Source organism: Nicotiana attenuata, unplaced genomic scaffold (genome assembly GCF_001879085.1).
Source record: "Nicotiana attenuata strain UT unplaced genomic scaffold, NIATTr2, whole genome shotgun sequence".
NCBI classification, from domain to species: domain Eukaryota; kingdom Viridiplantae; phylum Streptophyta; class Magnoliopsida; order Solanales; family Solanaceae; genus Nicotiana; species Nicotiana attenuata.
Genome location: NW_017673384.1, coordinates 89,821 through 102,112, shown reverse-complemented (window position 1 = coordinate 102,112; position 12,292 = coordinate 89,821). Strand labels below are relative to the sequence as shown.

General features: G+C 35.6%; 1 protein-coding gene across 1 annotated transcript; it reads right to left on the bottom strand.

Annotated features, from left to right (window-relative positions):
• Positions 1-7,346: 7,346 nt before the first annotated feature.
• Positions 7,347-12,036, bottom strand: LOC109216230 (cytoplasmic 60S subunit biogenesis factor REI1 homolog 1-like). Its single transcript, XM_019380369.1, has 5 exons — positions 11,799-12,036; positions 8,541-9,134; positions 8,287-8,456; positions 7,899-8,117; positions 7,347-7,814 (listed from the first exon to the last, which is right to left on the bottom strand). Exons 1-5 carry the CDS (start codon positions 11,901-11,903, stop codon positions 7,655-7,657), a joined length of 1,248 nt encoding a protein of 415 aa, XP_019235914.1. The 5' UTR covers positions 11,904-12,036; the 3' UTR covers positions 7,347-7,654.
• Between the last annotated feature and the right edge of the window lie 256 nt (positions 12,037-12,292).

The following is a 12,292-nucleotide window of genomic DNA, read 5'->3' as shown; positions in this document are numbered from 1 at the left end:
AAGCGATGGAAGATGAGATGAAGTCACTCCATGAGAATGGCACATATGAGTTAGTGAAATTGCCGAAAGGTAAGAGAGCTTTATCTAACAAATGGATATTCAGAATAAAGCAAGATAACCATACCTCTGCGCCTAGATACAAGGCGAGGTTAGTTGTTAAAGGTTTTGGCCAAAGAGGAGTTGACTTTGATGGAATTTTCTCCCCTGTTGTGAAGATGTCTTCTATTCGTGTGGTTCTAGGCTTAGCCGCAAGTCTAGATTTAGAGGTTGACAGATGGATGTCAAGACTGCTTTTCTTCATGATGATTTAGATGAGGAGATTTATATGGAGCAACCTGAGGGTTTTGTAACTAAGGGAAAAGAAAATTATGTCTGCAAATTGAAAAAGAGCCTGTATGGATTGAAACAAGCTCTAAGGCAATGGTATTTGAAGTTTGAATCTGTCATTGAAGAACAAGGGTACAAGAAAACTTCTTCAGACCACTGTGTATTCTTTCAGAAGCTCTCTGATGATGATTTTATTATTTTATTGCTTTATGTGGATGACATGGTTAATGTTGGAAAGAATAAATCCAGAATTGCAGTCCTTAAGAAGCAGTTGAGCAAATCGTTTGCGATGAAGGACTTGAGGCCAGCAAAGAAAATCTTGGGCATTCAAATCCACCGACATAGAGATAGAAATGAGTTATTTCTGTCCCAAAAGCAATACATTGAGAAGGTACTCAAGAGGTTCAATATGTCAGATGCAGAAGTGGTTAGTACTCCTCTTGCTAAACTCTTCAAATTGAGTATTAGTCAGAGTCCATCTACTGATGAAGAGAAAAAGGAGATGTCTCATATTCCTTACTCTTCTGCCGTTGGTAGCTTGATGTATGCTATGGTTTGCACTAGACCAGATATTGCACATGCCGTTGGCACTGTTAGCAGATTCATTTCCAATTCTGGAAAAGAGAGTTGGGATGCAGTAAAATGGATATTAAGGTATTTAAAAGGTACTGCGCAGATTTGAAGTTGTGCTTTGGCAATGACAAGCCTGAACTTGTTTGTTACACATACTCTGATTTAGGAGGCAATCTTGATAATTCAAGATCCACTTCCGGTTATTTGATCACTTTTGCAGGGGGAGCTGTTTCTTGGCAATCTAGACTACAAAAGTGCATAGCTCTATCCACCACAGAAGCCGAATATATTGCTGTCACAGAAGGTGCCAAAGAACTATTATGGATGAAGGTGTTTATTAATGATCTTGGCTTTGAGCAGCCACGGTACATCTTATTTTGTGATAATCAGAGTGCTATCTGTCTCACCAAGCACTCCACTTTTCATTCTAAGACTAAACATATAAATAGAAAGTATCATTGGATAAGAATAGCCGTGGAAGAGAAATTATTTGAGGTTGAGAAGATACACACTGATGAAAATCCTTCGGATATGCTGACAAAGGCGGTGGTTGCAGATAAACATGAATTTTGTAGAAAATTGGCAGGCATGAAGCCTGTCAATAGTTCCTCTACTTGAAGACACATTTGGCCCCTTGGCTGGAGGGGGAGTTTGTTGGGCACATGCCCATGTTGTCCATCCAAAGGCCCAATGGCCTAATCCTATTCTCTTTTGGTTTCCAATCCTATTTGGAATTGGATTCGGTTTATTCCTATTTTGAGTGGGTTTTGGCTTTAAGAGAAAGCACCATTCATGATCTATAAATAGGACAATCTTGAAGAATTATTCTATGCTCATTGATACAAGTCTTTGAAAGACTTAAGCACATAAGAGTGGGTTTTGAGAGAGCTTTCATCAAGAGAGAAGAGAGGAAAAAGTATTTGTTTTGCTGCAGATTTTTATTCCGACCAGCCAACTTCAAATCACGTTTTCCGATTCGTTAACCGTTGGGGCTGAAATTTTGACTGAGTGTTCGTAACATCTTGGTCTTGGATTTGAACGATGGAGATCGGATTTGGAGGCTCGTAGCATCTGATTTCGAGCCTCGAACAGCAGCTTCGTTTTGTGGATTATACTCTTTCTTCAATTGATTAGTTGCTGCTCTTGTTGCTATTGTTGCTCCGTGTTTGGCCCTTGTTGTGTAGCCAATTTGGAGAACTTTTGTAACCCTCGTATTGTTATAGTGGAGCTTTTTGGATCTTTGTGATCCCGTGGTTTTTTGCCTTCGATTTGAAGGGTTTTCCACGTTAAAATTTGGTGTTCTTTATCTTCTTTATTTTCGGATTTGCCTCTTCCTCGGCATAACACGTGGTTCCATATATGCAAAAGCCAAAAAATATCAAGAGTTTAGAGGAGTACTATTCGAACAGAAAATTGACATCATTATTGTTTACTCTGTAAATTAAGGATCGGAATCGGATTTCTTGGGCAATCAAAATTCGTTTTCTTTATATTACTAATCTAATTTCGTTTCGCTTGGTAATCATAATAACAAAAAAAGTTATAGTAATCATTCATGGTTGTTTCAAATATTAAGTCTGGATATCTAAAGCTTTAATAGGACTTAATTTCCCAAAACTTATTTTATGTGGATTAGCATGAAGATCTGACGTATTTGTGCAAGTGCTTTCTCAGATTATTAGATATGCTATTGTGGAGGGGAAAATTTTTTAGTTATCAACAATATTTGAAGTAAAATAAGCAATACTCAGACTAAAAGAAATTAGAGAAAATTAAATGAACTACCTTAGCATCAATAATGATGATGATGATAATTATATTGTTAGGAAAAGTAATAGTACTTGAAAACAATTAAATAATACTAACAATTTTTTCTTATAGATAAATAATTATCAATTAAAACAAATTGAAAGGAGCAGTAAAAGAGATTACTGTATCAGCTAATCTTAGCGATTTGTTAAACAATTAAGACACGAAAGTAATCTTACCATTATTGATAAAGCTTTTCCGACAATATTAAGAGTTTGATCAGAATATTAGTTTCTTCCATTTCTCATTACATTTTAGGCCAACTGTTTTACTATTTTTATTTAAAAGGTAGCAAAAATTGAACATTAGTGACTAATACTCACATGAAGAATTATATCCGTTCAAATAAAATTGGCATTTTTATTTAAATTTTTAAAAATAAAATACTTAAATTATTAAGGGTATTTAAGTAATTTAATCTTTTAGTTTTGGGCTTTCCAAAATTGGTTTTCCAATTTATAAACTAATATTGAGATTTAATAATTTTTTCAAATTTTTTAATTCCCAAATTTGATTATGGCCTTGGACATTCAGTCAAAATAGCGCCGACTCCTTCATAAATCAAAAGGACACAACTTTTCAAGAAAAGTCACTTTTAAAATATATCTTTTCTCTTATTAATTTATTTTTTGAATAAAATATTTAAGTTATTTAGAAGGGCAATTTGATAATTTAACTTTTAACTTTTGAGCTTCCCACTTTTATAATAACTACTATCTATAAACGTGAGTTGTACGTTAATAATAGCACATGATGATTTAAATATTTATTTATATAAAGGAATAATAAAATTTAATTAATGAGAGAAATTTTATATATAATACTACAACAATCATCTAAATGCCAAAAAATATTGTTATTAGCATAATACGTGGATTCAGAATGAAAGGACATCATCAAAACTTACATAAATGATAATTTTAGTCATGTTAAGTAGATAATTATGTATTGTAGTTTACAGGTGATGGTATCTTACCGAACACTTCTTTATAGACCGTATTTTTTGGTGTATGTTTCCTTCTAATGCTTTGTTTACTCTGCCATAATCAGAACTCTTGTTGTCGATATTGATATCTCTCTTGAAAGTGCAACATATAGTTATTCGTGCAAGAAAATATATTGTGGTAAATATAGTCCAATATTTAGGATGTTTGTCCTTGTGCTTTATTTATTATAACTACAAAACATAAAGATACTGAAAATTATTTTCACAAAATTTAGAAGGTTATTCTTTAGTTCCGGAAGACGAAAGTTGAATTCGGGGATAAACACATACTTAAAAGCACATTTACCAATATCATAAGTTCCGCACGTATGACGTTATTGTCAAAAATTCTATATACCATATGCGTACTCACTACAAGAAAAAGGGTTTTTAGTGGTACGTATCAGTGGCGACTCTACTAATTGCCACAAAGGTTAGGGATTTAGTGGCGACTCTAGCAAATCGCAATAGAAAGGTAAAGTTATTTGTGGCGACTATAATAGGTCGCCACGAAAAAGACACTATAGTGGCAACTTTACCTAGTCGCAACAAATATTTTCAGCTACAGGACAAAATTTTACTTTCCCGGCAAAAGAGAAAATTTGGCTCCAAAAAATTAGGTCGTTGACTTTTGTGGCAATTTGATCGCCACTATTCTTTTCATTTTAAAGTTTTAAGGATAAATTAAAATACAAACACTTCAGAAATATATAAAGTTATTTGTTCTACTTTTTAAAGTTAAAAGAACTTGCTCTCAATTCTCAAAAATCTCTCACGCTCAAAAAGGGAAGAGAACTCAAAAGTAGCCCTAACTCAAAAGGGTAGAGATCTGCTCAAGAGATCAATTGTAATCTCAAAACCCAAATGGAAATTCTCTCTTCAAAAAAGCCCTAAGCCAGAACACAAACTCGATGAATCCAAGTGACCATTCTCACTCAAAAGGTGATTTTTACCCTGCTGCGCTGAAGAACCCAACGAAGGTGTATTGTTTCTTTGATTTCCTGAGGTTTTAGCAAAGAATATCAGTAAGCTATTTCTTCTCAATCAGTTTAGGAATTATTTGTTGCTTGAGTTCAACTTTATTGTTGAACTTGACTTTAGAACTATCATCTGTTTGACCCGTTCGGATTCGTTCAAAGTATTCTTTCAACTAGAAATCATGACATAGGCATAACCAAATAGGTAATAAATTTATGAATGTACATATGTTTGGCTAAAGTTTAGTACATATTTGAGTTTTTGTATTTCACTTAGAACAACATGCCTTTAGGACCAAAAGATTAATTTGGTACTTCTTTAAACGAAAAGATTCTGCCCAAAAGATATATGCTTGCTCTCTTGTGATGACCCAAAGGGTCATCACCAGTTTTCTCTCTTTTTTCGTGCTTCCGAGGCCTTGAAAACCTCACTTTTAGTTGCCTCGATTTGCGTGGGCAATCCGGGCGCGTAGCCGGAAAGCTTTTATGTTGAAACATGTGAATTCCGCGAAAAATTTGAAGAATTTTGATATTAATATGATTAAAGTTGACTTCGGTCAATATTTTTGGTAAACGGACCCGGACCCGTAATTTGACGGTCCCGGAGGGTCCGTAGAAAAATATGGGACTCGGGCATGTGCCCGGAGTCGAAATCCGAGGTCTAGAACCCGAGAAAAGAATTTTTCTGTGAAATTATTTTTCTGAAATTATTAAGGAAAATGGGAATGAAAATTAATTAAAAGACTGTGGTATCGGGCTCGTATTTTGGTTCCGACGCCCGGAACAAGTCTTAAATATGTGTTAAGCGCTTTCTGTAAAGTTTGGTCGAAATCGGACGTCGTTTGACGTGTTTCGGNTCTTAGTTGTTCTTTATTAATTGGGTATATTTTTCTATATTACACAAAAATTAATAATAAAAAATATTATTTGAGTACGAAAGCAATTCATATATATAATATATATATATATATATATATATATATATATATATATATATGTTATCGTAGGGATTTTTTTTCAATTTCAACGCTTTATACAGTCCGTTTAGCATTTTCTTTTTGTATTGAATATTATAGAGTGATAATGATATAGGCTCTCCTATTTCTAAATAAATTAGGATAATAGAATACGTTTTCAAATTAAGTTACTAATAGGAATGTTTTAAGTATATCCTAAAAATAATAGGATATACACATGGTTAAAAATATATCCATATTCTGAAAGTAATTATACTAATAGAAAATCTAATTACATGGCTAAAAATATATCCATATTCCGAAAGTAATTATACTAATAAAAAATCTAACATGTTCCTAAAGGTATTAGATTTACATGCTAACATGTAGTACTATATATTTATGCCCGAAAAATAATTAGACTAATAGGATTCCTAAAGGTAATCATGTAGGATTCCTAACGTATAGTATTATGTCCTAAAACTAATAGGATTACAAGGATAATGTGTAGAATTCCGGTTATGTCCTTTTATTGTGAGTTATTATGCTTAATATTAAAAGGTTATTTTTGTAATCCAACATTTTATTCATGCTTTTATAATAATATAGATATAGATATAGATATAGATAGATATAGATTATTAATATTTAAACTGCTCTTCAGTATAGAAAAACATCAATTCTAAATGCACACAAAAAAAATTGATCACAAGCAAATTTCAGGAATTTTAAAATTTTTATGGACTATAATGATGAAATCAGCAAATGATATTAATCCTAAATAAAAAAACCTCAGCATATAAACTTATTAAAGCAATCCCTGAATCTGAAGAAAATGAAAGAAAAGTATTAAGAAAATATTCATGTAACTTTAAAAAAGAAGAGCTAGAGATATAGAGAATTTGCATTTCAATTACGAGATTCCTCGTCAAATATCAAGCTTTTTGTACGCAAACAAAAGTTGTTTACATGATTAATCGACTATTCACGAAAAAATATTTAAGTATTTAAAGAAATTCTTTTTAAAAAAAATTGAAAGGCCGGCCCGCCCTAGCCCCAGGCCCTCCTAGGGCTGGGTTAGGCTGGCCATTTTAAAGCCCATTCATATGGTGGGCCGGCCCGTTCTAGCCCACCAAATTTAAAAGCCCATGAGGCTTGGGCTGGGATGGGCTAGGCCGGCCCGTTTTGACAGCTCTATTTATGAGTATGCAAAGTCTATTGGCTCAATTAATTCAAATTTGTGCTGCATATGACTCATTTAGGTGCAAGCGTTCTTTATCATGAGTTCATTCATCTATTCTCATGTTTACGCCTGAGACCTCTAATAAAAGTGTGGATAAATTCCGTTCATCTCCCCATACTCCTTGACGGTAGAATAAGTCCTAACAAGTACAAGCGACGCCAATCCAAAAAGCTATGATCAACCAAATTCTGTATTTGGTAATTGAAAACAACTGGGTAAAGTAACGACCTTTGATATCTAACCAGAAGTTACTGTCAACAAATGGCCAAAAATGTGCAACATAAAAGCAGCACGACACCAAACCACAGGAAATGAGATAGAGTGCTAATGTTATAAAAAGGGTCATGAGATAAAAAGACGCAATGGCACTAGAACCATCATCAACTCTTGCAGTGTCACTACATTGGTCATCGAATTCATAAAAAGAGAGAAATATGCCAACAAAAATCACTTTGAAATAGCAAATATAGCTTGAGTAAGTCTAATTTCCCAACACAAAAGATGGGGAAAAAAATTTCCAACACAACATTTAACATTTCTAACACCAGGAGGGATCAAGAAAAGAAAATTTGAGAGCCAAGATCTAATTCAAACAATTCACCCTTTTTAATTCCTGGAGCAAAAACATAAGAGCATTATAGAATCAATACACCACCATGAATGGCTATGTAAGCATCACAACGCAAACCAGAAACATAAATATGACTGGGATACACAAGTTGGAACAATAGAAATCCAATCAATCTCCAAGACGATTGCAAGGCTAACATTAGTTTGGAAATGACTAATATGGTACATTATTGGGGAGGTTACGGATGACATTGCTTTTCATGCCAATCTTATTGCGCATAACCTCCACACCAGACTTATTCATGGCCTTCAACACCTTCATCTTAACCATGTGCTCCCTGGACTGCACTGTTGCAAGACCCATGCTTCGGTACCTGGAAGGAAAAGGTTTTTTGCTCAAATGACAGTTTTAAGGAAGATGACGATAATGGACGCTTTTGAAGAAGTCAAATACATACCTTGCGGCTAATGCAGCACTGACAGCCACATCATTGATCCGCGTAGGCCTCAGTTTCTGTCGGTAGTAACGCAAAAACTCTCTTGATCCAAGAGTCTTAACAGATCTTCCATCATCATTTCTTGTTGTTATTATGAGCTCAGATCCACCACTTCCAAGTTCCACACTGTTGCCCGTGTCATCTGATAAAATGAGCTGCTTCCCAGTTTCATCCACATAGCTACGAGGGAAAAGAAGTCTCAGAACCAATAACAAAAGCTTTAGAGCTTACTACTTACTATACACATCCTACCTAAAGTACTTCGGAAAAAAAATCTACAAAAGGTATAGGGCTTACGCCACACATCCTACCCAAATTACTTAGAAAGCAATATTATCAGAAATCATACCTGCTGCTATAGTCGTAAAACTCTTCTAATTCAGCTTCTTCTTCTTCATCCCCATCACCATAATGCACCCTGCAATGACTTTTAGCTTCCATATGCTTCCGAACTGCTTCTAAACTGCTGAAAGGGTGACATCTGTCGTTGCAATACAAGCACATGAAATCCCTTTTAACCTAAGCATGGAAAAAAAAAAGATTGTCAACACCGCAAATAGTTGAGAAAGCCTGGAAAAAAAGATGAGAGGAAACATATTCTACCTTGAGACCAAGATAAGTCAAGAACCCTTTGGGATCCTTCAGATACTCGACATCAGGTATGAAGAATCCATGCATCTTGTGCATGTGAACCATGCAGCTCTCTATGGTCTTGTGATCTTTATCACACATGAAGCAACATGATGGGTCTAAGTCTCCAATGTCTTCATCAACATCACTATCTTCATCCATATTGCCATTAGATGTATGCTCATTCATCTTTAATTCTGTTAAAGAATCAGTGGCTTCACTAATCATCTCTTCTTCTGGATCAACCTCCTCCCACTCACTTTCATCACTGTCATCACTTTCCTCAACATATTCTTTTGCCTTCCGTGAAGTTCCATTCTGAGGGTGGCGTAGAAGTGGCTTGATTGTCACACTATTCTCATCATGATGACCTGGTTCTTCAGCAGCGCGCGCTAGGTGACTTTTAGATTTCAGGTGCTGAGCATGAGCCTGGGAACTTCTATACCCTTTGCCACAAAGACCACAGCTATAGATCAAAGGAGTTTCACTTAACTTTTTCTGCTCTTCTGCAAGTGCAGATTGTCTGGCTAGAAAAATATGCTCTCTCACTCCATGAACTCCTGCTATCTGGAAAAACATGTACAACAGCAAAAACATCAATTCTGCATACTTACCCATGAAGAAATCCCTAACAAACTATATGGAAGAGATTCAGACAGAAATAGACATATATAGTCATCAATCCTGAGCTTTGATAAATGATACATGAACTGAAGTCCCTAATTTGGTAGACTCAAACCTCTTCCTGGCCCATGAAAATAATATGCAAAGAGACCAGTGATATATGGGATTTTGGTTACTACTCCTATAACAAAGATATAAAAGGAAAAAATATCATAAGAAGCACTGTATTAGTAGGTATATTTTCTACTATAATCCACTTTTTTTATGACCGAGAAATCCGTCTAGAGCCGACCATTTGGGCCAACCGCAGCCTCCAATACTCGGGGATGATGGGCCCCCCACTCTACCCTTCTCCACTTAACTAACAGAATAGATCTCTTGGCGCAGGGCTCGACTTGGGACCTAAGACACAAATCTCTCAACCTTTGCCAATTGAGATAATCCCTTGGGGCAATCCATTTTTCTTTTTATCAGGTGAAATCCGCCTTTTGCTTTCTTTTTGATAAGTTCGATTGACATGCTTTTCTGCAACAGCACATTGTAGAACTGTATTCCTGAACTTTTGGTTTCTTCAGTTAGTGTACAGTCGTGTGTGGGAAGGCGCACAAAATATATGGAATGTACCCCTCCCATAAGATATTGATTATCCAATGAACAAGTGAATGACAGAACCACGGTCCGTGACTAAAACCCAAACTAGCCAGAGTTGAAGAAAGATGTACTAACAGGAAAATTAAATTTAACTTCCCATTTTTCTATCACCAAGTAAAGGATAAGAATATGTCATTTCCAGACAACCAAACAAGAAATTAATCTTTTGAGTTAGAAAGAAAAAGAAGAAAATGATGTCTGAGACACAAGACCAGTAGCCAAACTCTTTCCTTTCCTTTTTTTTTTTAATATCCAAGAAATCCTCAAAGACCAACTGGAGCATGGTTTCGAACTTGATGGATAATGGGCCTGCACCTGCAACTCTATCCTTCTCCACTTTTTTCTATGAAACTGGTAACTTTTCTACCTTTATCCACTTTAATACCAATTTTGTTGTTCCTAACCAACATATCATGCTCTGCATGCTTACCACTGAACCAAAGCTCTCGAGCAAACTCTTTCAATTCAACTGTCATTGTTCTTCCCAGCAGTCTAGAGATGCACTCTAGTCTTCTAGTTACCATTCCTATTAGATTCTGAAATTCAACAAACATATCTCCCCTTAGTATCAGCGTGTATATTCCTTTCCTTCATCCATTTCCTTCTACATCCTCTATCAGCCGTCACTTCCAATCCTCTGGCCTCCCAGTTAGCATTCCTGTTAATTGGCATGCTAGCTCTTGTCAACTACCCTGAAATGAAAAATGGAACTCTATCCTAAACTCTCTCAATTCTTAGTTCATGGTGACAACTTCACCCCTTCATCCTTTGGTTGTCTGCCCCCCTGAAGAAAGGCTCTAAGGCAATGGGCAGCTTTCCCAGCTGAGGTAGAAAAACTAGTTGATTTTTTCCAACTATCTACACTACAACTTGGAACAAAGTCCTATTTCGGAGGGAGGTAACAAGTATTCCCTCCGTCCAAATTAATGTGACACTCTTTCCTTTTTAGTCTGTCCCAAATAAATGACACTTTTCTATATTAAAAATAATTTAACTTTAAATTTCTCATTGTACTCTTAATGAGAAGATTTACAGCCGCATAAATATCTAGCTGCATGTCTAGACCACAAGTTTCAAAGTCCGTCTTTCTTTTTTAGACTATTTGCCCAGTCAAACATCCTTTGATTATTGTAGTGGCTAGGGGTGGCCAAATGGTCAAAAGAAAACAGTTAACCACCTATCTTATCCACTAAAATGGGTCAAATACGGATAAGAACCATATTATCCATTTAGAAAATGGATAACTAATGAGTAACCAATGGATAGTAATGGGTTCAACTTTTACACTTGTAAAACCTCAAATTGGGGTTCCTCAAAGTTTGGGAGACTAGGAATTCTCCCAAAAAATGATCATATTCAAGAAGTCATGGATACCCATATTTTCCGTCGGTTATCCCGTTTTCTATCCGTATTAAATATGGGTTGGGTCGGATAATTTATCCGTTTTTCATTATTCGTTTCAACCCGAACCATATCCGACCCGCCCCGCCCGTTTGCAGGTCCTAGCCAAGGGATTCAAAACTGCTTTAGGTAACAAGTTCAAACCTTAAGTATGACAATCTAGTATTTTTTTGAATCCCCTTCCACGGAGTAGCTTTTTCCAGCCGAGGCAAAAAAGCTAGCTAATTTTTTCCAACTATCCATACCTTGGTGGACGAAGTCCTATTTCAGAGGGAGATAGCAAGAATCACATGAACAAATTGGCCAGATATAACTGTTGTAAAAAGAGAGATAGCAAGAGGTATATGAATAAGTCGAGGTCCATACAAGTTGCCCAGAGGGGCACTAAGCGGCCCCACCTAAAGAAGGGCGTAGGTTAAATCTGCCTAATCTTACTTGTAAAACGAAGTACTCACCCAATCTAATACACGATAAAGGGCAATTAATACATAGTAATCAAATTCACAAGCGATTTTACAATTTTTTTTAAAAACCAAAAGGTGTTTTCAGCAATACCTTGCGTTTAAGATTGTAGCGGTGCCATTCGGATTTGTAATGAAGTTTTTGATCAGTATCGTCAAGAAATTCCTTGTCACAAGCGTTGCAACTTAAGCCTGGCATTTTCAAAATCTGATTGGAATGGCGTTTGTAGGCTTCTCTTTTTCTTTATATAGTTGCGCAGAGCGTAAGGGTTTGCGTCAACAAATGCTTGCTGGAGCTGAGGCCGCTAGAAGGTCTCGGTCCACTGAAATTTAGGCCAAGATGTATTATGGAATAAAAATTAGGGTCGGTTTGTTTGAAAATAAATTATGTAGGGATTATAATTACAATAATTAAATGCAAGAAGTCATTCTTGTTAGTAAGATATAATAAATCAAAGAGTGCGAGGGCCTTTCTATAAAAAAAAAATATTTTAATTTATGTATTACTAATATTTGTATTCTCATTCTATATTCTATCTACATAAAATAATAGATAGATTCACGAATAACTTGTCCAGGTATTATTTA